This window comes from Leptopilina boulardi, unplaced genomic scaffold (assembly GCF_019393585.1).
Source record: "Leptopilina boulardi isolate dan_hultmark-lab unplaced genomic scaffold, ZJU_Lbou_2.1 LbouV2_211, whole genome shotgun sequence".
Classification (NCBI taxonomy): Eukaryota; Metazoa; Arthropoda; class Insecta; order Hymenoptera; family Figitidae; genus Leptopilina; species Leptopilina boulardi.
The window spans coordinates 669,074-693,580 of record NW_026137765.1 but is presented as its reverse complement, the minus strand read 5'-3'; the positions used below and the strand labels follow the sequence as shown (position 1 = coordinate 693,580).

The window sequence follows — 24,507 nt, the reverse complement described above, 5'->3', positions numbered from 1 at the left end:
TCTATATATATAAATTCGATCTATTCAAATGAAGTATAATAAAAAGAAGAAAACGAAAAAACTCACCTTTCAACTGGTGTGTGAGCAGTGGGTGGGACGTAAGTTCCATTTCCGGATCCATAATTTCTCTCGGAAGATCCACCAGTGATAGAGGTGCATGAGGTTGCTATGCGACCAGTTGGATACCTTTCTTTTGGTTTTGGTAGCGAAAGGTACTTGTCGGAATTGGTGCGAGCTGGAGAATAACGCTCAGCAGAGCTATGATAGCGTTCAGAACTTGAGGATTGAAATCGATCGTTTCCACCACCACTGTTGATGGAAGAAGTGTACCTTTCGATGCTATAGCGATCCTGAGTCGATCTTTCGAATTGTTCACTTTGATTGGAGAGTTGATAACGATCATTGCCGTAATTTTGTGCAGACTTTGATACTTGAAGATATTTTTCATTGCCTTTCGTTGAGGACTGTGAATAGCTTCGATGACCTGTATTGCCATCTGGTGTAGGGGACATACTGTATCGGTCTGTTGTTGATTGAATACTAGTGCCGTACGTAGGATTGTAACGACTCGTCTCAGATGATGAAGGCGATGATGAAGCGAGAAGTCGATCCGTCGAGGACGATGAATGTCTGTAAATTAATTAATAATTAAATTTTATCAGAAAACAAACAAAAAATGACTGGAGATGAAAAGTTAGGGTACGCCCCTGGAGGTATCATGGCGTCACGTGATTTTAGCAGACGCCGAAAAAATCTAACCTAACCTTTAAGGAATCAAAAGGAATATATAAATTTACTCACCTATTCGAATCGCTGACCATTTTGCCATCGTGTGCAGGAGAATTAGTCGCCAAGTATCGTTCAGTCGCCAAATATCTGTCAGTAGACCTGGACTGTCCATATCGTTGCATTGATAAGTCACTGAATCTCTCATTTGAGATGACAAATCTCTGTCCAACATCTTGAAATCCAGTAAATCTACTAGTAAAATCTGCGGGTACTGGAGATGAACTCGATCTTTCGCCGTATTTCTGACAGGAACCATCACCGCTCCTTTCCGAACTGGAATACCTTCTAGACTGATCAGATGCACCAGAACATGACAAAATTCTCTCGCTCGAAGAATATCTTTGATGTGCACCCTCTGGATTTGGAGAACTCGACAGAAATCTTTCTGTGACTGATGATATTGAAGCAAATCTATCGCGATGACTCGATGAAGTTTGATAACGTTCGTGTATTGGCGATTCGACCATATATCTATCAGAAGACTTTCCTGTAAATCTTTCTGGTACTGGTGCATGAATAGGAGAGGAGGATACCAATCTTTCTGATGAAATTCCAAATTTGGATGTGGTCGAATCTTTACCAGTGGCATATAGGCATCTGTCACTTTGTAAGTTACCCAAAACTGGTGATGCAAGTAATTGTTCAGTGGATGATGCCGTGTAACGTTGTTGATCTTTTGTGTCATGAATTGATGCCGATGAAACCAAAAGTCGTTCTGATGAGGAAAATCTATCCTTTCCTGAAGGAATCGGTGAAGTTGGCGCTGTACCGAAACGATCCCTGGGACTCGGAGAACTGGAGGGCAAAACCCGATCAGTAGGAGGATAACAAGCCAAACTCTGAGACGAAGAATATTTTTCGCTTGGACAAGGCGAGAGTGGTGGTGGTGGCACGAAACGATCGTTCGCTGGTGCTGGAGATGGTGGTGATGGGAATGTATCTGGTGAGAATGGATTTCCTGAGGCTGAAGCCAAGATACTTGTGTTGGCGTATTCATTTGCAGATGACACCAATCCTGAATCTGTGTGTCCATATCTCTCCGAAACAGATCCTGAAGATTGCTGATTATGAATCGAAGTGGATTCACTGTATCTTGAGTAACGATCGGCCAAGATATTCTGTGAGATTGTTTGACAAGATGATCTCCCTGAATATTGATGATTGGTGGATTGGAATCTTTCTTGGTTCTGAACGATTCCGTATTGATCGCAGTTTGGCTGAATCGAACGTGGCTCTGAGGAATGGGCCTCGTTGATATTTTCATTGGATTTCTCGAATCGATCTCGTGATCCATGATCATTGGTTTGAGATCGTTGATCCTGGTAACGCTCCTGATTAGGGAGTGACGCTGATGAGGAAGATCGAATTTCGGAGTGCTTGTGGTAACAGTCCGTAGGATTGGTGTTTTCAACTTGGATACCAGAGGTTCTAGAATTTGCGGAATTCGAGCCTGGAACTGGAGACGTTGAAGGTGGTCGGTATTGAGCAGTCGGGTGCTGGTGCAACAGAAGACGTTCTCTTCGGCCATAGTCATCGTCTGTCGGCATCCTGGTGGCCCGTGGCCCGCTGTCAGGACATCTGAAATTAGAAAAACAATTTTATATAATCGCAGTCTGAAAATGTTCTGCGTTTATTGTATTATCTTATTTTAAAACCTTTCCTGGTGCATTAAATTTAAAATTAGACAAACGAAATTTAATATGAAAGTAGGACGCACAACTTTTTAAAAGGATATGAAGTGTTTGGAAATATATTTTAGAGACCCAATCGAACAATAACAGTAAAGCTTTTCAAGAGTGATTACTATATAGTTCTATACACATCAGGCTAAAATAGAGAACGGCGCGTAATCGACTACAAATTAATTGATGCCGAGATCGAACATGTTGGAACGAATGACGCGTGCGGCCATATGTAATGACTGTTCGGGTTTGGAATTACTGGGAAATATAGCAATCATGGCCCTAGCTCACTACCGTTAACGACTCAATCGACATTTCGTTGTCCACAACACGACAGAGGATATCGCGAATCGATGACCGCGAACTATCCAAACTCATAAATTTCCTGCGATAGACCAAAAAAAAATAATGGTTCAATTCCGCAATATTCTTGAGCCTTTTTTTCCTCACAGGTTAAAACACACAACACAACTAATCTATTTGAGATAAAAATAGCGACATATACAATATAAAAGTTAAATCAATACTGCGTCTTTTGGAGTTGACAGAATAATAAAAAATGGGTTTTTTTTCCAGTATTGAATCAATTATTTTGAAGTTGAATACACAATCCATCGAAATGAAAATCCAGTGAAACGTGTCAATGCCGTTGCTCTCGAGTGGAGTATTTTAAATTCATCGCGTCCTCACAAAGGGTATGGCAGAAACTACTGAATTTGACCTATTTTCACAAACATGTATATATTTAAAGATTTTTTCGGACAGAAAACTAGTATTTATTAATTAATATAATCATTAAACTAAAATGCTGATGATAAACATTGTATTTTCATATTAACTATTTTAGGCGAAAGAGTCATAGGTGAAAATGAGAAATGTTGTGTCGTCATTAGATTGGTGTGTTGTCGAGATAAAACGCAGCTGGTGCTACCAAAGTAAGTGAACGATGCAGTATGAAGCAACCAGTAAAAACTTATAACCCACCTGGTCGTCGTGCAATGCTTGTTGTGCTACATCGAACACACTTCTGGTGTCGCCCTCTCTCTCTCTCTCTCTATCTCATTCTCTCTCTATTTCTACTTGTATCATCGCCAGGGTAAAACCGTTGGGAACTCAACCGCGCGGCATTTCGCAATAACCAGACTCACCATTATTTGTTGAGAATGGTTGTTTACGACCAAGTGAGCATTCGTAAATTGGATTGTTCAGCGAGATCCTTCACGTGATACTCGATTCTCTCGTTTTCTCAACAGCCTTTGTGACCAAGAAAAACACAAGCTCACAAAAAATATATAAAATTCATTTTCTACTTTTTCTCCTGCTTCTACAAATTGATTCATTTTTTTCAACTTTTCTCCTACTGTAAAAAAATTAAAATTCTATTAACAATAAACTTTTGCAAATGAATAAGATACACACATTTTCGCAATTTTTACCTCTCTCTCTCTCTCTCTCTCTCTCTCTCTCTCTCTCTCTCTATACAAGAAGAGAAAGAAAGGATGTTAACATAGAAGATGTGAATGAAAAACGGGGAGGGAAACATACTATGGCAGCTGCTCCCGGCAGTTTTTGCAATTAGTGATATGAACGTGAGCTCACGTATATATGTATGAGGAAAAAAAACACACACTAGAAACACTTTCTGGGCCTTCTCATTTGATTTTCTTTTCTAGGATATATTTAAAACTTTGGAAATATTAGATGAAACTTTCTGAATAAACTTTTACAGTGAGTGTAACTTTTTGAAGATATCGTTTTTCATTGTTCTTTACAAAAACTCTCGAATGATTTAATGTGCACTACTATAAAGTTCTCAGAAGGTTATATACGGAATCATATAATTCGCCGAAGGCATTTATAAGATTGTCTTAATTTAAAAGCTATTAGAAGAAGAAATAAAACTTTTCTAAATGAAAGCAACAAAAAGATTTCCATTTCATTGGATGATTGCGCTTTACAATCTTACTGAAATCACAAAACTTTTTCAAAACTTTCTCCGTACACACAAACTAAACTCTTCCAAGATATATAGTATGTAAGCGAAAAGAGAGAAAGAGATGTATTTACCAATTTCTAATTTACTTGCAAATTTACTTTGTTTCAATTTGTTTCAACATCGATTTAACAGACATGCCATTGAATCTTAGTTATATAAAATGCAGAAACAGAATTATTATTTTAATATTTAAACATTTCTCAAAATTTTGTCAGATTTGTATTATGAATTTGTTTATTCGATTCGGGCAAACGTCTGACATGATGACGAATTTCTGAGCTCTATTGATGATCGAGGTCACATGAGTCCGTACACACACACACATACACACGTCACATGTGTCACGTGCAAGGCCTAGAGTGTCACTTGCCGGATACATCCATTTGTCAAATCCGTCGTTTCGTTCTATCGGAAGTACCCAGAGAAACGGCGAGTCGATGAGAAGCTCCTGAATTTCGGGTTTGGAACGTGAAACGCATTTTGAAAGCCGGAAATTTGTCGAATCGACGAGCCTTAAGCAATCGAACACTATAAGGCTGTGTATCCATTTTCCAATTCCAAAACAGTTTAGAAAAAAAACATACAACTCACGACAAATGTATCCTACGTGATGCTGATATAAATCCGATATCCTTTTATACTATTCAATGCGTTTTTCCTTCTTCAAGGAATCTGTACCCACCATCGTAGGGCATTACTATGACATATAGAATAAAAATACTAAATAAATAAATAATATTTACTTAACAATTTCTGTTGATATACTTGAAGAAAATATCTACTGAATTATCAGTTAATAGTTCCTAAAATTGAAATATTTCTCTCTCTCTCTCTCTAAACTTTAAATTCTAATGACAACTTCATATATTATATTTTGAAGATAATTGTACAGTCTAAGATAATTTTATATACTCTCTGAGAAGATTCGATTGTGAAACTTTTGAAGGATAAAGTGTTTCTTGGAAAACTTGTTAACTTGATAACTATATTGAAGATGAATTCTAAGTGCTGCAACAATTGTAAGAAACTTTAAGTTTAATGTTCCTGATATGAAATAGGGTATATATATATATATAATGTGCACACATAATTTCACATTATATAGTTTAAATTCCGGTTATGAATTTTATGTTACTAAATTGTAATACAGTTAATAATAATAATTAATTGTAGTATCATTTTGAGAGCATAAAATTGTTTATTAAAATTAACTTATATAATTATTCAAAATTATAAAAGCTTCCTAATATATTTGAATTATTATCTGAATATTTCAAAAAGAAAAATTGCAGAACAGAATCTCGAATTTTCAAATAATATACAAAGATTTAAATCATTATTCAAGGACATTTAAACTGACAATGCGCCAACTCATTTTTCACTATTCGCCCAATACTGAAACATCGGAAACATTCTAGGTCGCATTCTTAATTCCATAAATCTTGCCAAATTTAGACAATCCTCTCGCATTGTTCTCTCTGTTAGTGGGAAAATCCGAGAATTTCCGACTTAAGTCGGAAATACGAACTTTAAATCTCTCAGTAAACATATATGTGAAAGTGTACAACGGTGAATTTTTGGAAAACCCTCTCTTGTAAAAAAAAAAACAAATGCGTCGAATAGAGAAGGATTTGTGCGTATTGAATACTATACTAAAACGGAGATAAAACTGTTTTACTATATATTCTCCACACTAAATTCTACAATGAAGAATACATGAACGTGCATTTGAACGCAGAAACGCAAATGTTCCCCAAAAACACATTCGTTGAGAATTATATATGTGTTGGTATGTCCATTTTCCTATATATATATATGTGTGTGAAGAGGTTTTGGAGAGCAGTAGTTATGTCGACAGAACAAAAATAATAGCCTTGTCTTACCAGGATGTAAACCAGCTTAAGGTGTGTATATAAACACATATTCAGGGTGCGAAGTTCTATCAAAGAGATAAAGTAGTTTGACCATGCTCCATTCCATTTTACAACTCCCTTGACTAATTGCTCTTCATTTAATGAGAAACTGAATGGACCGTGTTCTAAACTTCATCACTGACAACACTATCCAACTATGTCAATCACCGATTTCAAACTAAACTTGTATTTTATGTGTTGGGATATACAAACGAGAAACTGGAACAAAACTAGAAATTTTTTTGTTGTATATATCTATTCACAGAGAACCAAAACGATTTCAAAACAATTCTATAAATTGACAAAATTATAGATATCAGAAAATGAAGATAAGTTTTTTTTTGGAAATTAGCACACCAGGGGGATTATCTGTTTGGAAAATTTAGCGATTGGAGATGTAAATGTTTAACGATAAATATTACACAAATCATAGAATTTCCAAAATGCTGATAGAGACACAAAATATTTAGTACTGCTACAAAATTGTAATTACAAATTGTAGTTACGAAATAGTACTTACGGAATAGTAATTACAGAATAGTAATTACAGAATAGTGATTAAAGAATAGTGATTAAAGAATAGTAATTAAAAAATAGCAATTACAAAATAGTAATTATGATTAGATCATGTATATATAAAATCGAATAAAAGTACCAACAAACAATATCGCTTCTAAATCTGAATTAAGAAAATTTTACTGATTCCCAAAGATATAAGTATTCCACTAATTCTAATGCAGCGTATTAGTATCACAATTAGAATTAGTGGTATACTTATTGCTGATTCAAAATTTAGAGAGCAAATTAATGTTGAGGACTAACGAGTGTGTACAATGATTTTGTATTGGTGTTTATTATTATTATTAATCATTTACTATGTTCGTGATGGTCATAGAAAGTTATTTGTTAGCTAAATGTTGCGCTTCTACAAATATTTATATCACATATGTTAAATATAATGGGTATAGGATCATCATAATTATAATATGTTATCATAATTGTCGAAACTCATACAAAATTTTTCAACAGAGATACATATAATAGAAAACATTGAGAAGTGTGTTAGAAGAGCATATGTGGTGTATTAACAACTAACTTGTGAAAAATAAAAAGTAGAAGGGGAGAATTTTAACGATAGAAAGTCTCATAAAATCGGAAATTAGAGGAAGATGTGAAATGACCCCTTTGCTTTCCGGTGGTAGATCAAGTATTTAAATGGATTCAATTTGGAATTTGGCCAAGACTTGATAGTGGTGCCAACCACGACGCGGAACTCTCTCTCTCTCTCTCTCTCTCTCTCTCTCTCTCTCTCTCTCTCTCTCTCTCTCTCTCTCTCTCTCGTAAAAGCCTATACGATCGTCAAACGAATTAATTGCTATCATTGCTCCCGATTGAAAAGAATTGAGTCTCGTCTACGACATTTGTCACGAACTTGTTCGTTTTTAAGAGAAAGAGAAGAACAAAATCAAAAATTCAATTCTTTTGGTATTAAAAAAAAGAAAAGAAAAGTTTTTTTCTAAATTAAAAATAACTCAAACGAAAAATAAAGGAAAATAATTATTTTTCAATATATGTATATGTGCGTGTACCTATAATTTTTCCCTTTTTTATGTGTGGTATTCAGAATAATTGGAGTGTGATTAAGTACCATCTCTATTTTTTTTTGTTGTTGAGAAAATAGTCAATTAAAATTAATTGGAATAATTAATGGATTTATATTGTCTATGATGAAACAAAACAGTTTTTAATGGTAAAAAATATATAAAATGTAATTAAAATACTTGTATAGAGTTAATTGACTCATTAGTGAACGTAAAAAAATAGAAAAAAAAATAGTATTGCAAGAAAACTTCAAAGGTTTGATTTTACATTAATTGACAAATAAAAAATTATGCAAAAAATTGATATATTTGTAAATACCATGAATTTGACACTATAACATCAAGTACGGAATTCTAGAAGCTAAACCAAAATTATGGATAGAATTCATTATCACTTTTCTCGAATTAATGAAACATGATAGGTACACCAAGGATATCAATTATGCAATTCTCCTACCATAAAATAATGTGGTTATGACAATTGAATTATTATGGTTGTCCATTTGTGAAACCACAACCACAGACAGTGGTTTTCTTATATGCCCTCAGAGTATATAATACTATTGTTATATAAAAACAAATGGTGTGACTTCCATATGACCTAATACAACATTTTTCATGAAACAATATAAGACACGTGCATTAAATACAATCTGTAATAATTATGCATAAAATTCGCATCTAAAATTCTGTAATAATTTTGAAATTTTCAAAAGACTTGGAGACCTTATCAGTGCTTTGAAATTCGCCACAGGCTATGGTTTTGTCGTTTATGCTTCTCTTCCTATCTTTTCACGCAGGATGACAAGAGGTGTGTATATATGTATATACAATACATGTATATATATATAAATAAATATATATATGTAGACATGTATATACGAGCTTTGTGTATATATGCCCGAAAGGTAGAAAGAGGCGATATTGCTTGCAGGAAGCCACATGAAAGGGAGCTTCATAATCCCCCACATAGAGCTTGCAACTCAACCCTTTCACGACCCCTTGACAAGTCAACCTTGCTTAAAGAAGAAGGACTCGGACACAAATTTACACATTTTATCTTTACCGAATGATACTCTATTCTTTTATTTTTAATCGATGATAACATTGAAATTTTGAATCTGTATTATTGCACTAACAATATATTTCTTACCACAACAAAATTTTATTATTTCTTACAACAAATTTGTATTGTAACAACTAAAAATTTGAACAAATATATTGTTAATGCAACAATACACATTTGTTGTATAGACCAAACAAAATTTGTTAGTTTCAGATTTAAGTACAATAAGTCATTTTTCTCCGTGTATATATATATATGAAGGTATTTGAAATTGATGATCTTTGATATATGCACAGTGAAGGGAATGTCTTTGATATAGCAAGGAGAGAGAGAGAAAGAGAGAGGAATAAAGCTCAACGGTCTTTGAAAAGCTTCCGGATTTTCGAGGTCGGAAACGACAAGCATGGTTTACGCAGAGACATAAAGAGTCTCGGAAGTATCAAAATGTCATGAAGGATGTAAAAAAAGATACAAGGAAATGATCATTCATAAAAAAAAGAAAACATTTTCCTATATATATATATGTATCTATGAACATATATCGTTATACTATAAAAAATATTGACAAGTATTAATAATATAAATTCCGTTTCTCTTTATATTCAACATAAATTCAAACATATAATGTTTTTTAATAATATATAAATATAGAACGAAGAGAACAGTTATTTTATATTATCATTAAATTGAAATGAATAATCAATAATATTTTAATAAAAAAAAAAATTATGATATTAAAAATAGTTTTGTAAACTTGCCATGGGGTAAAATATGCATAGATGGGGAGAGTCAGGAGTATAACTAAAAATATGAAGGTGCCCAATTTTTTTAAATCATAAATATTAATTCATTAATAAAATAAAAATTTAATTTTTGTTTTCTACCTTTCTTGTTTGATTGTCAATCGAGTGTATAGTGAATTTAAGTGAAATGAATAATAGAATGTATATTATAAGTAAAGGCAAACTATTCGATTTCTTAATGGTAAAGTCTGTTCAGGTTTTTATAGTGTTCTTAAGCGTATCGATGCAACAGCGACAAGACTCTATTTTTTATTCGTCTACTATGTAAGGTATATATTCTCCGAGCACGGGAAGAGGGTCAATGTGATAAAACTGACTCAAGCTTTGTATTGGAAATCACGTAAATTTGATCGTAAAACTTTGCTCTGATGACTTGCTGTGCACTACACAACGTGTGAAAAGGTTAATTGAAGATGGGTGTAAAATCGATTCGAGGCACTTGGAACGTGACCAAAAAACAAACTAGCCATTTACCCTTTTATATATATATATATGCTCATTTCATTAACGTTCCAACAATAGACTAATATATACTATATATACAGAAGATTTTTTTTTTTATTATTTTCCGATAAAAGATTAATATCTCTTTTTTGATAAGAAACGAAATATTTATTATATAACTAAATAATGATATAAGTATTATACAATACACTGTAGGGGTTGTCGAATTCAAGAGAAAAAATATATATTTACCATAGAGTTATAATATATTTGTTTCGAATAAATATTTAGTTTAAATAAAAATATAAATTGAGCCAAACAAAAGTTTTATTACAAACAAATATACTTGAGACTATACTATAGTATACTATAATATACTTATATTTTTATAATTAAAAATACTGGTCTGATAAAAATTAAAAATTTTCTATCATTTAAAATTTAACTTTAATCAGACATTTTTCGAGTCGTTGATAAAAATTTTTAAGCTTCATAAATTTTGTTATACTTCAAAGTCAAATTATTTAAATATTTTAAAGCGAATTACATTTACACAAAAGAAATTCTCCGTTACATTTAAGAGGATTATTTTTGATGACATATTAAATTAGAATGTTTCTTATGACAAAGTAAAAAGAAAAAAAAAAAATTTACTTAAAAATTTTTTGAGAATAATTCATTTATATCTTTTTAAAAGATTCATATTTAAATGAAGTATTTTTTATCTCAGTGAATAAAATTACTGGACGCAAAGAAATATATATGACATATAGAAAATTGAATAAATAACGAATGTAAGAGAAAAAAAAGAGAAGTTAAGAAGTTTATAAGATGTCAAATTTTCTCTCTCGTTTTCCAAAGTCTATAATATACAAAGACCTAGGGGGGAAAAAAGATTTAACGTTAACAAGAATTGACAAAAGCCTTTCCTTCTCTATACTTTGTTTTTAGTTCAATCGCTTTTATCACTTTCATGACATCAACTTGGCAAAGTGACACTTCCATTGAGTTTCAAAAAGAGTGTGTGTGAGAGAGAGAGAGAGAGAAGGAGATCTAACTCTGCAGCCACTTTAGTCCGTTAAAATTTTACATCCGAGCATTTATTCAACTTGAAAGTGCTTTCAAGTCGTTTAAAAAAATAATTCTTGACACAAATTTCACGAACAATTTTAACGATTTACATATAATGAAGAAGAAAGAGAAAAAATTATTTCTTTAGCCAATGGAATATCTGTTTTGATATTTTTATAACATTTTCCAAAAAGGAAAAAAAGAATAAGGATATATAAATTCATTTCTTTTGTTTTTCATGAACTTACAACAACTATAAAAGGAAAGGTTTGTGCATAAAAGTAATCGGTCGAAGTTCGGAAGCAGGAAAACTCCCACTTTTCTTTTCTTTTCATTATTTACGACGTCCAACACTTTGCGTATCTCATCATGAATCACGAATGTCCAAGATAAGGGTTTTACCAGCACATAAGCTTCTCTCTTATTTCTCTCTCTCTCTCTCTCTCTCTCTCTCTCTCGTTCTTTATCTCTTTTTACCTATCTTCTCTTCTCTCTCTGGTTGTCCGTCTAAAGCTGTCTACCTCACTTTCCTAAATTCCCTTTTCCCTAGCCATATTCTAATGCAACGATTTTATCTACCTAATATATGGTTAGTGGATGAACGTGACGATGTTATTGGTAATAACGCGACATGCCCTGGACATATATATCGCGTTCGCTGCTGTCCAGAGATAACTCTCTAGGTGACCACTGTGCATGTAATTTGTGTACACACCAGAATGCATTATACAATTGTATGTCTCTATAAAGGCATAAAATCAACAATATTGTTATACGTTTTCCTATTTCACAAATGAAGTTGTCAAATCTTTTTGTTATAAATGCCCAGAGAAAAGAAAAAATTCAGTTCAATGCAGAAAAATTGTGGGTTAAACAATTATTGTTTAAAAACTATTGGAACTAAAATTATTGAAGTACTATCTAATTTCTGTTTTTTTTTGCCACTGAACCCAAACAAAATTTTCTTAACATAATTTCATAAAAAGTTCTTTTTTTTTGTTTCCAATTGTCGAGAGGAAAAAAAAATCATTGTGTCGGGGGGTAAGTTTCTTCTGGTAACATGAAAGAGACCCTTACCTAAATCCCATTTCAGTTTTATGTGTAACTCGTTTTCAAGAACCACTGGTTCCACACAATTGGGTATAGTGCAATCCAGATCCATTCTGTTTTACGATCAAAGGTATGTGCAAAACTCGATGTTTCTTTCTCGAAAATTGCAACAAAAAAAAGTTTATAAAAAATTCATAGGACACAATTTTCACTGGAGGAAAATATATAAAGGAACATATCCTTAAAAGCAAATAAGACACAATATATAACAATACACTGTAAAAAGTAGACATCTTATTATAAGACTTGATATTCCTTTTTAAGATGTTTCCATGTTATAAAACATGAAATTTTTAAGATGTAGAATGGTTAAAAAAGATGTTTTAAAAGCGACAATTTATTTTTTAGATAGGTACTTCTTTTTATCTTTTCCTTTACATGTTTTAGTTTTGAATTCCTAATACCCATATGTATGGTCAGTGATTAGAAACTGCATATACTGAAGGTAATGAAAACAATAACAATCACGTTCTATATTACGTAAACAATAACAAACTGGAGAATATATTATTATTATTATTATCTTTGAAAGTTATATATACGAATATATTTAGCAATGTACTTGATATATATATATATGAAGAACTCCCTTCCTTTAGTGCAAAACTAAAGCGATAATATCAGTGACAGAGTGTGCTAATTTTCAAAGACAATATATTGTAATGAAGATCCTTATTAAAAATAACACAGAGAGTTTAAGTGCTCTCTAATCGAATCAAATTACTTCAACTGGGACAAGATATAGTCGATATGAAATTAGGTCAGGAGCATGTGTTGTTAACTGAATTAAAAAAGTGTCTATCGAAAGAACTTTTATCACCAAAATCTATTTAAAATCTTTAATGATTCGAATTCATATAGTCCTATTATAATTTCATTATTATGATTCCACTTCCAATTAGTATTAGTTCCCATTATTTTTAACTGTACTTTTTTTAAAGCACAAACATATATCGTTTGTATAATTTTCCGATTTTAATTGCTATTGTATAATATCGCAACAGGAATTAGTTTATGATTATTTCAATTTGACTATTACTGCACATCAGGTTATCATTAAAATGGTATTGTTCCAATTATAATTATTAATAGTTTTGAAATAATGGTATCTGATAAATCAATGCGCAAAAAGAAATATTTTGGAACCGACAAATCTGGTTTGAAAATAAATTTTTTGTTTTATCAAACTGTTATCACAGTTTCGAATTTGAATAAAAAAAATTTTCTGCAACAAATTAGATTTGTTAGTTCTAAACAATCCAACCAATTCTTGTATCTTTTTGTATTATTTCTATTTTCTTTTTTTCGAAAGTACAACCTTTAATTCCCTCGAAACTATATTTTTGTTAAACAATTTTTGTTGAAATTCAAAAAAGAAAAGAAAATATTCCCTTCAAAAATCAGAAGCAAGTTTTGCGAGCAAATAAAGGACGACCATTAATATATATAGCCCATCCTGAAAAGCTTGGGCTTAAGGTTTCGTGAGTCAGGGAGAGTTCAGAGGTCGTTTATGACCCTGGAGAAAACAATTCTATGCTATATATATATGAGAGAGAGAGAGAGAGAGAGAGAGAGAGAGAGAGAGAGAGAGAGAGAGAGAGAGAGAGAGAGAGAGAACGCAAGCGAGAAACAAATACATATAGAGACTTTATCACTTTGAAAGAACATGTGTATGTGTCTGAACAAATGAGTATGTATGCATGAGAGTAGAGCACACAGGGTATACAAGTACGATTATAGTGCAAGCTCTAAAACTCGAGGAAACCGTGCAACAGCTTCGCAGCTCTCGAGCATGTTTGTTAATTAAGGCTAATTAATTAAGGAGCCTCGGTGTGTCCGGCTGCCACGAAAGCTTCCTTCCTTCCATTACTTCCTTCCATGACGAATAAGGCCTCACAGGATTACTGCGTGACATTATTCTTTATATTTATTTAACCTAACACCAATATTAATCTTCATATAATATCATTTAAATACAAGTTCACAAAAAAAAACCCTTTTTCAAAAAAAAACAGAAATTCTTTTCAATTTTTAAAATTAAATTTCAAACTCTAACCATTTTTTCCCAAAAGAAATATTTTTTCCCCTTCTAAAAATTTGTATTTTATACAATGTAATACTTTGAAAATAAATTAGATTAACTCTCATTTTTAAAACAAAAATATTTTTTACCCTTCTGAAAACTTATTTTATAAAATGGAATATATTTTGAAAAAAAAACTGCTATGATAGCTTAAGGAATATTGACAGAGTATATATAGATGTCGAAAATAACAATAGTATTTATTGCAGCAATATGAAAGCAGCTGCATTTTATAGTGAACATACGAATGAATTTGCCTATAGGAATTTTATGATTCCTGCAGACTGTCATCGCCAACTCGTTTCTCATTTGTTGAAATAAACTTTTTTTTATATTTTTCTCTTTCCTGCACATATACTATTCAAATTACGTGTGATATAACCTCTCTTCACTAAAAAACAAACAGTTTTTTAGATTTGAAAACTCAAATTACAGAATCAGGGAGAAAAGGAAGAAATACAAAAAACTGAAGGTAATTCAGACTGTATAATAAACTGGAATATAAATTAATATAAATAATTCGAGTTAAATAATTTTATATTTAGAAATTTTTTCACTCTATCAAAAAAAAAAAAAAAAGTTCATTATTGTCTCATTTTTAAGAGAGAGAAAAAATTGCAAGGGGATGATTCTTTGAAATCGCATCGACTGGAGCACTTCATTCGCTGTCATTTTTTTTTTTTTTTAATACTTAAATTACGAACCACAGATTTATCGCAGTCCGACAGGCATGCAGTGCAGCATGGAGAAAAGCAATCAGCGATGAGAAAAATACCTCCTACCCTGCGCGCCTTTCACTGTCGCGAATTCTTTTCCTCTCTCTTTCTCTCTCTCTCTCTCTCCATGGCAAAAAGGTAGAACGTCAACCCTTTCTCTATACCCTGGGCTTTTATTATTTATAGGACCCCATAAATACAGGCTAGATGTTCGCCACTCAGGTTCGAAGGCGAGATTTACGAGAGCCTCGTATTAGTAATCCCCCCCTCACCCCCTTGATCCCTCGACCCCTTTTTTTCTCTCTCCATATAGTATTAATTTCAATTCTGATTTTCAGAAAGTTCCAGGTGGAATATAAGAGAAACCTGTACTTTATAACAAAAAAAAATAACTAGTTTATTTTGTTAAAAAACATTTTTTCAATTTATTTGTTACGAACAAAAATCATATTTTTACACAAAATGCCTTTTTAGCTGAATAAAAAATATTTTAGTCGAAATACTATATTATATTTCAAAAACCATTCATATATTTCAAATTCTAGGAAATATATACTTTTTTAAAGCTTTTGAAATGAAATGAAAGAATGGATTTCAGATATGATATTGGAAAAAAATTTTGCCTCATCATTTTTTGGTTTAAACTATTTTTTTGTTGTAACGAAATTTCTTGAAAAAAATGAATATTTTATTCTGCAATATTACCTAAATTTTTTTTTTTGTCTATAATTATATAATTTAAAAAAATTTAATTTTAATTGTCAGCAAAAATTGAAAATGTGTTCAAAAGAAGGAAAACTTTGAAGAGGCTATAAATGGTCAAACTATATTCAAGTAAGAGCGCGTCAACTATATAAGAGAGACCTCTTTCATCATTTGACACAGTTAGAAAGTGCAATTGCAAGCGATATAGTATATAAGGAATCGCGTTTCGAACTTCAAATCCCAAATGATCTTTGACAGAATTTCAGTGGAAGTTTGCTTCGCAAATCTCGCCGCTTCGTCGACGGCGACACTTAAGTGTGGGCTTGAATTATATCATCTCGCCGAAAACTTTCCTCCCTTGGATAGCTAAGCAACTATAACTATAACTTTGTCAAAGTGTGGTTCTAGCAATTTCAGCAATAACTAATCACAAAACTAAACTGCCCGAAGAAAATGTTATTTCATCCTTATAAATAGAGTTATTATATCGCCAAAAACTCGCAATATAAAAGTATAATATATTAAACAATCGCAATTGAATAATAAATAATAGAAAAACAAAAAAAAAGTATCCAATATAACTTTCAGAATGGGTCAAACTATTTCAAGAATGTCTTTATATTCTCCTCCTCTCTTACTCGTACCCTAGTCTCTGTAATTTTTTATATTTTAACTTTTTTATAACACGTTCCTTTGCAGATAATACAGGACATCACTTTCATTCACCGGTGTGAAACTCAATGGAATCTTGTTACAAAGTTTTTAATGGCATTGACAAGAACGCATTTTCTCTCTAAAAAAAACGCCCGCTGTTCTCATTCTTGACAAATTATAAAACTATATACCCTTCTCGTATACAGTCAATTCTTGTCAATAAAAGTTTTCTTCCTTTCCTTCTAGCACCCCCCCCCCCCTCTAAGAGTATTAAAAGCTTCTTATCCTTCATCCCTTTTAATCTTGTTTTGTAATCTTATTTCACTTTTCCTTACTGTTCCTGCCCGACATAAATCTTATCATTATTCTGTCTTTTAAAATTTTAACTTTCGCTAAAAGAATAAAGAAAATAATAATTACGAAAAGTGTCAACGGATCTTTTATCAAGTCTTACTTTCGGATAAATTAAAAGTTCTAAAAACTAATTAAGTCGAATATAAAATTAGTTAGAAAAATAACTAAGTTAATATAAAGCTCAAATTATGAGAAAAAAAAATTTTTGCATCAAATTATGAGAGGTGATTGTCTTTATGAAAAAGCAAGAAAAAAATGAACAATAAAAATCATGAATGAAGGAATTACTGATGTATATCATAGAGAAGAAATATTCATGCAATGGTATACAATGGGTTTAAATCTGGCACCTTTAAAATCTGCTCTTTCAGGGTTTTCGTTTTGTATATTATAATGCAGGGCTGTTTCTCCCCAGGAAAATACGCGAATTCCGCTCAACAATGCCAACACACAATGTTTCCTTGTACACAATTTCACATTTACTGCGGCATAATATGCTCCTTCCCCTATACATATCTATATAGATATATACAACTACATATATATTCATATATATATATATATATATATAGAGAGAGAGAGAGAGAGAGAACGAAAGCTCGAAAAGCTTTACTGGCACAGACACGATTATTTGGCATTTTATCGGCTGACGGGACAAAATTCTGACTAAACACCGTTTTTCACAGAGATCACTAATGAACATACCGAATGAATGACTAATTGTCTGACACTGACTTTTGCTAAAATTACAAACTGTCTGACTGCAACTGTCTCTTACTACTTATTTCGAATTTATAATAATTTGTAAATCAGACAAACTGTCTGACTGCAACTGTCTCTTACTACTTATTTCGAATTTATAATAATTTGTAAAGTCTGACTAATATTGACTTTCACTACTTTTGTTCAAATTAGATATATATGACCTGTCTGACTAAAACTGTCTTTAACTACTAATAACAAAAATATAAAAATTAAGAATCTCTGACTATGATTGACTTTTACTACTGATACCAGGTTTAAATGAATTTTCATGTCTGATTAAAACTGTCTTTTACCACTTGTACTCAAAACTAAATTTCGACTAGAATTCACTGTTGCTACTGATGATATATTTAGAAGATTTCAGAGTCTAACTAAACATGTCTTTTACTACTTACACTCAAAACAAAAATTTCGCTGTCTGACTAAAACTGCTTATACTACTTATATAGTAAAATCACAATAATTGGAAATGTCTGACTACAAATGACTGTTACTACTGATACTATGTTTTGAAGTATTTAGCGTCTGACTAAATACGTCTTTTACTACTTATTTCTTATACGTAATAATTTTTATGCCTGACTAAAAAGATCTTCTACTACTGGTTTTTATTTTCCAAGAATTTTGAAACACTGACTAACAATACTTTTTCTTTAATTGCAGATAGTCTGAATAAAACTGTATTTTACTACTGAAACTAGATGTACAAGAATTTGAATGTCTGGCTAAAACTGTCTTTTACTACTGATTTTTGCAAGAATTTAGAAAATCTGACTAACACTGACTTTCACTGCTTTTCCTTCAATTACAGACAGTCTGATTAAAACTGTCTTTTACGACTTGCATCAAATTTACAAGAATTTCATGTCTGATTTAACTGTCTTTTACTACATACATCAAAATCTCAAGATATTAATATGTTTACTGATTTTTAATCCACCACAGTTGCTATCAATTTTTTTACAACTAATTCTTTTGTATTTAACAAAAAAATTAGCTATAAAAAACAAATTCTGAAGCGATATCCTATATTTAACGCCTGCTCTAAAGTAAATTAAAGATGAAAGACAGAGAGAGACAGAGAGTTCATTGGAAATCTTTGTCACGCACGCAACGGATGTGGATGTAAAAGTGATGCTTGCGCGCGCGCGTTGTACCATTACGTTGGGGGAAAACGTAATTTTGAGTTGATGAAACTTCCGAGCAAGACAAGAAACTTTCGGGTGGATATTGCCTATTAAGGTTTCAGGCTGAACGTGCATTTGAGGGAATGAAACGGAAGAGTGGAAAAGAGGGCGAAAGAATAAAAGTGAGAAAGAGATAGAAAATTTAACTCAAAAAAAAAGTTTTAGTCCAACGTCTAAGCAAAAAAAAAGAAGAGAAAAATTACTAGAGAAATCAACTTTGTCAAACAAGAGGTTAACTCACTACATGATTCAAGTGAATTTAAGATCGAAAGCGAACTAGAAACATTAAATGGAAAAACTTTATTCGAGTTAAATCTACTCTCTAAATTTGATTTAGTTCAAAATAATTAATTCGATAGTAGAGTCAGTTACTGATTTCTACTAATTTTTAATGACTAATTCAACTAATTTCTGAATATTTACTCATTTAGTTAAAAAAAACTAATTATTAATTAAATTCAATTTTACGTTATGCCAAAATAATTTAGTAACTAAATCAGTGTTGACTATTTTTTTCAGTTATTATTTAAAATTAATTAACTTTTTTATAATAATTAGTTTTTATTTTTTACTAATTATTATTATTTTTATTTTTGTTTGAAATGATTATACTACTACCGGAATAAATTAATTTGTTTTAATTCACAATATACTTTTCATTAAAAGTTCTAATTACTACAATTGTTGCTATGAAAGAGAGTGTGCTTTTTCACTTGTAAATTTTTGAAAAGGATTTTTCAATGGCATTGAGTTTGCATATATAGACACATATACGCGAGAGCGCGTTTTTAATATAGCGTAATTTGGTACGGCTTTAATTTTCACGCAGTTTCACATCATCTCGTGTTGTTGTTGTTGTTGTTGCTTTTTTTTCCTATGTCGACGATATGTAAAACATGCTCGCGAGTAGTTGAAATACAGGGGGGTAGAAACGACATACGGTCAGTCTCTTTTCATTGCTGAAGTAGGTCAACTGCCTCCGCCCTATTTCATTTCCACTTCATCCACCTTCGCTTGCACATACTATATACATATATCTATACATATATGTAGGTAGCTAGCTAGCTAGCTTGCTGCGGATAACAAGCATCGCGATACAAACGCGCGTAATGGGATGTTTCAGCGACATTAATAATTATTATTACCAACAATTATTGTACCGCGCACATACTACATATATATATAGAGAGAGAGAAAACAAACTCAAAGTATATTGTCCTGTGATGACATATCGCATTCCATATATGATATAAAATTAATAAAACTTTTTTAAAAAAAATTTATCAATGTTCGATATTTTTTTTTACTTTTGGGGCGCGTGAAATACCCTATAAAAATCATTAATTAAAATTGTCATTTCAAAGGAATTTTATAATAGATATAATTATTTTTTACTCGAATTATCATTTTTCAAATTGACGTTTGACAAAATATTTTTAAACCAATTTTTACTTAACAAAACTTTTACCGAATTATTATTTTATAGAATTTTTCTTTGACAATTTTTTTATATGGAAAAAAATAAATATCAAAATAAAAGTAATTTTAAATTTTGTAAAAGTATTTTTAAGTCGTGGAAAATAAAAATTATTTTAAAAAGAAATTCTTTCAAATGCTAATTCGAAAAATAAATAATTCGCCTAAAAAAAAATTATAATAAATTTATTTCAAACAAAAATTCTAACTATTGAATAAAAAATTGCTTTATATTATTAGACTTGCAAAAAAAAATCATACAGAAATATCTACTTTTTTTTGCATTCGATTGACTCTACAATTTTGATGGTAAATATTTTTCCTCTAAAAACATTTCTCGATCACTGGCAATTTTTGGAAAAAAAAATTCGTTTGACGTAACTTGAAGCATAAAATAGTCCCCTTACTCATCCTCGCTTTGGCCAAGAGATTTGAGAGAACTTTCTTATACGAATCTTATATTTGCCTTTCTATATATCTCTCTACAAATGTACATGAACTCAGAGAGCCATAAAAAAAAGAGTAAAGAGCACACATCAGATTTTTCTCGCACTTTCTTATCGTCCAAAAAAAAAAAATTCCACAAATTATTTAATTCAGTGGCAAATATTTTTCATAAAAGGAAAAATAAATATTTGCATTTAAAATTAAAGCCTTTATTTGCTTTATAAGGACAAATATTTTTTTTGCTTAATGAAAAGATTTTTTTTCAATAAAATTGAAATTAAAAAAATATATTAATTTGTTTACGTTAGAAATTATAAGAGTACGAATTTTTATTTGCTCAGAAGAACACATAATATTGACAAGACTGTAAAATTATTCTCATTTATATGGAGTTGAAGAATATTTTGCAACATGCCTTTGTGCTTAAGAGAATGCCACAGTGTTTGGAATTATTATGCAACTTGGGAGGGTATTATTATGTTGAGTGCAAACTTATTTGAAGAGGAAACTCAAAGGAATTTCAATGGAACACGCCTTGTTTTGACAATATAAATTGTTTCGAACTTTTAGATCACAAAGAAAAAAGAAAAGAGAAAAAGAGAGACAAAATGAGACGCGCGAAATTCACCGGATGAAATGAAATTCTACGAGCGGAAGTCGAGTTGTGAAACGTAAAGCGTCTCTCGCTTATCTCCATTGAAGTTTTCATATATACGGGAATTTTACTTTTGTGCAGTGAACTTGTACAAGAATGAAATTCGCTAAGCTTTTCTGATAACTCTATATATATTTCACGCTATTTATGCAAATATTAATTCTGCAATATGTAATATTTTCACTTTTCATCACAAAAAAAATAATAATCCTACCTAGTTGAAAATCATGACTTCTATTCTAGTCTTTTATAAGTGTATTAAAATTTTTGTTGTATGATTTACAATAAATTTTCGTTTTAAATATCAAAAAGAAAAAATTTTAATTACAATATAACCTCGTTAAGAAAAAAAAATTCATCTAACGAGGTTCCACTGTATATAGAGATAAATTTAATAAAATAAAATGTGAAATGTATTTTAAAATATGCTTTTGTACTCACATTCACCTCATTATTTCCAAAGAATGAACAGACGATAGTGGACTCACCTGAAACAGTAATTAAAATATAGCTAATTAATGTTAATTAGTGACATTAAGTTTTGAAAGAATTTTATAATTCTTTTCTTACAATTTTTATATGAATACTTTTTATTATTTAGTTGTGGTAAATTATTAATTACCATTATTATAATAATAATTGTAAAGTAATATAATAATAATAATAATACTTATTATTATTATTTTTATTATTTAAAATTAATTGGAAAATTACTGTTAAAAAAACGTTTCATAACAACCATCATTTTATAATTAATTTGTTAAAAGTCTATATTGAAAACATTTAATTGTAACCATTACAACTATGTAATATCAAGAGAGGATAGATTATTACTGAAATGAGACTAAGCAATTCTCATTGGCAACTAATTACCATGAAATCACTCAGTTTTTAGCATGATGCTTCATTACGAACAAGTATTGGTCGAAATTCAACGATTCATTCATTAACACCAGACAAATTATTATTCGAGGGCAATATTTGCAACCTGATCGATAACTCTCGTTCCTTCATATAGATGCAGTACTTCGAACTTTGTACAAACACACACACACAAACTCATATTATCAAACAGTTTCGTAACGAATAATGCGCATATAACAATGTTATTTCGAAGTGTAATTCCATTAAAAAAATTAATAATCTGAAATTATTAACTAGTTGTTTAGTGAAACAATTTTTTAAAATTTTAATTAGAACTAAAACAACAAATAAATTCAAAAAAAACATTAACAGTAAAATAGAATTTTTTTAATTAATGAAAATTTAATTAATAAAACTGACAAAAATAATAATTGATTGAAATGCTTGTCTGATTAGAAAAAAATGTTACTACTTAGAAGAATAAAATATGCGCCTGACTAAACTCTGACTGATCTACTTAATGCACAATGTTTCTAGTAAAAGTGTGTCTGACTAAAATGACACGTTACTACTGAAAAAATATTTCGCTCCTCTATATATGTTATTTTCTCGTCCAGTTACTTAATTTTTCCAAGTACCTAAACTAAAAACCGTTTTCCCGCTGTAAGTACCCATATATATAGAAAAGCGAAACATGAAATCGATTCTGGAAAGTAATTTTCTTGAATCTCTTTTTCGTGCGTGCAGAGCATACATGATATAAACAGCGATGCATCGTTTTGGTTTAATCGAGAAACGATAAGAAGACTGAAGAGATGCTTGGGAATCTTTCTCCCTCTCTTTTGATATATATATATATGTATCCAGATATAGAAGAATATATATATATATATATATATATATATGTGTATATTGAGTTTTTCAAGAACTAAATCAATCGGTACATCTTTTCGTCGAGCTATTCGTTGTTACGAATTGCAAAGTCGATAAACGGCAAATTGAGTTCACCTACTTACAAATTTTCAAGAGTACAACGAGAATTTCTTTATATTGCCATTGAAAGCCTACTTTCTTTCTTTTATCCATATATACCCACACATACACAAAATCTCATCTTTTCACTCTGGCTTCTGAACAATTTCCAAGTTTATTACACACAATGAAAAAGAAATACTTAAATTTTTGTAACATTTGAAAATTTCGCGTGCACTTCAATTCAATGAGAAATTTACTTGACTAAAAAGTATGTCTTAAATTATGACTCAATTTACAAATTTATGGTAGGTATTTAAATTAAGAGAGAAAACTTTTTGCTTTATTTGAATAAGTAAAAAGTGGGCCACTAATTTACATTAGTGAGAAATTCTACTAAATTTTTAGTCATCTATTACTTGAATCAGCGAAACTAAAAATCCCCAAAGTATAATAATAAGTTTAAAGCAAATATCACTGAGAGAAAAGATTGGGTTGAGGTTAACATTTTTAGTTAGTAAACTATGCTGCTAATTTATTAGCTGTTACTATTTTTTATTGGTTGGCATAACTATTTTATTTGTTAGTTTAACTAATTAGTTTGTTGGAATAACTATTTAATTAGTTATCTTACTAACAAAATGGATAGGCTGACTAACTAAATGGTAACAGTAACTAATATAAATTAGCAAAAATACTCTTACTAAAAAATGATTAAGAGAGACAGAGACAGAAATGTTTAGAGGAATTTTCAATTGATAAAGTGATTCGTGCGGCAGGATATCAAGTAGCAATAGTGGCATTATTCTATGTATACGATTTCAGAAGCCAATCAGTGACAGGGGAATGTAGACGGGAGCTCGTGCGGCACGCGGAAGTAAGCATAAGCAAACCGTGTCGACGGGCGGCCTATGATATGCGGAGAGAGAGAGAGAGAGAAGAGAGGAGATTCTGCGATGAGCGTGTATAGAGCTCTCTACTGCTCTGTAGGAGCAAGAAACATGAGAAAGACGAACGAGAGAGAGAGAGAGAGAGAGAGAGAGAGAGAGAGAGAGAGAGAGAGAGAGAGAGAGAGAGAGAGAGAGGGGGGGGGGGGTGGAAAAGAGGGAGGGTGAAGAGAGAGAGGGGTTGGCAGATGAGGGTGCAAGGGGATG

The 24,507-nt window shown here is 31.1% G+C and overlaps 1 protein-coding gene across 6 annotated transcripts in view; it reads right to left on the bottom strand.

Annotated features, from left to right (window-relative positions):
• LOC127278814 (inactive rhomboid protein 1) overlaps positions 1-24,507 on the bottom strand; it is a 174,160-nt gene that overhangs the window by 116,337 nt on the left and 33,316 nt on the right. For all 6 annotated transcript variants that reach the window (XM_051300715.1, XM_051300716.1, XM_051300714.1 and 3 more), the window contains 2 exons: positions 802-2,367; positions 67-630 (listed from right to left, as the gene is read on the bottom strand). In XM_051300715.1, the coding sequence (XP_051156672.1) occupies positions 67-630; positions 802-2,336 (2,099 nt within the window). In that variant the 5' untranslated portion in view covers positions 2,337-2,367. The remainder of the gene's footprint in view (positions 1-66; positions 631-801; positions 2,368-24,507) is intronic.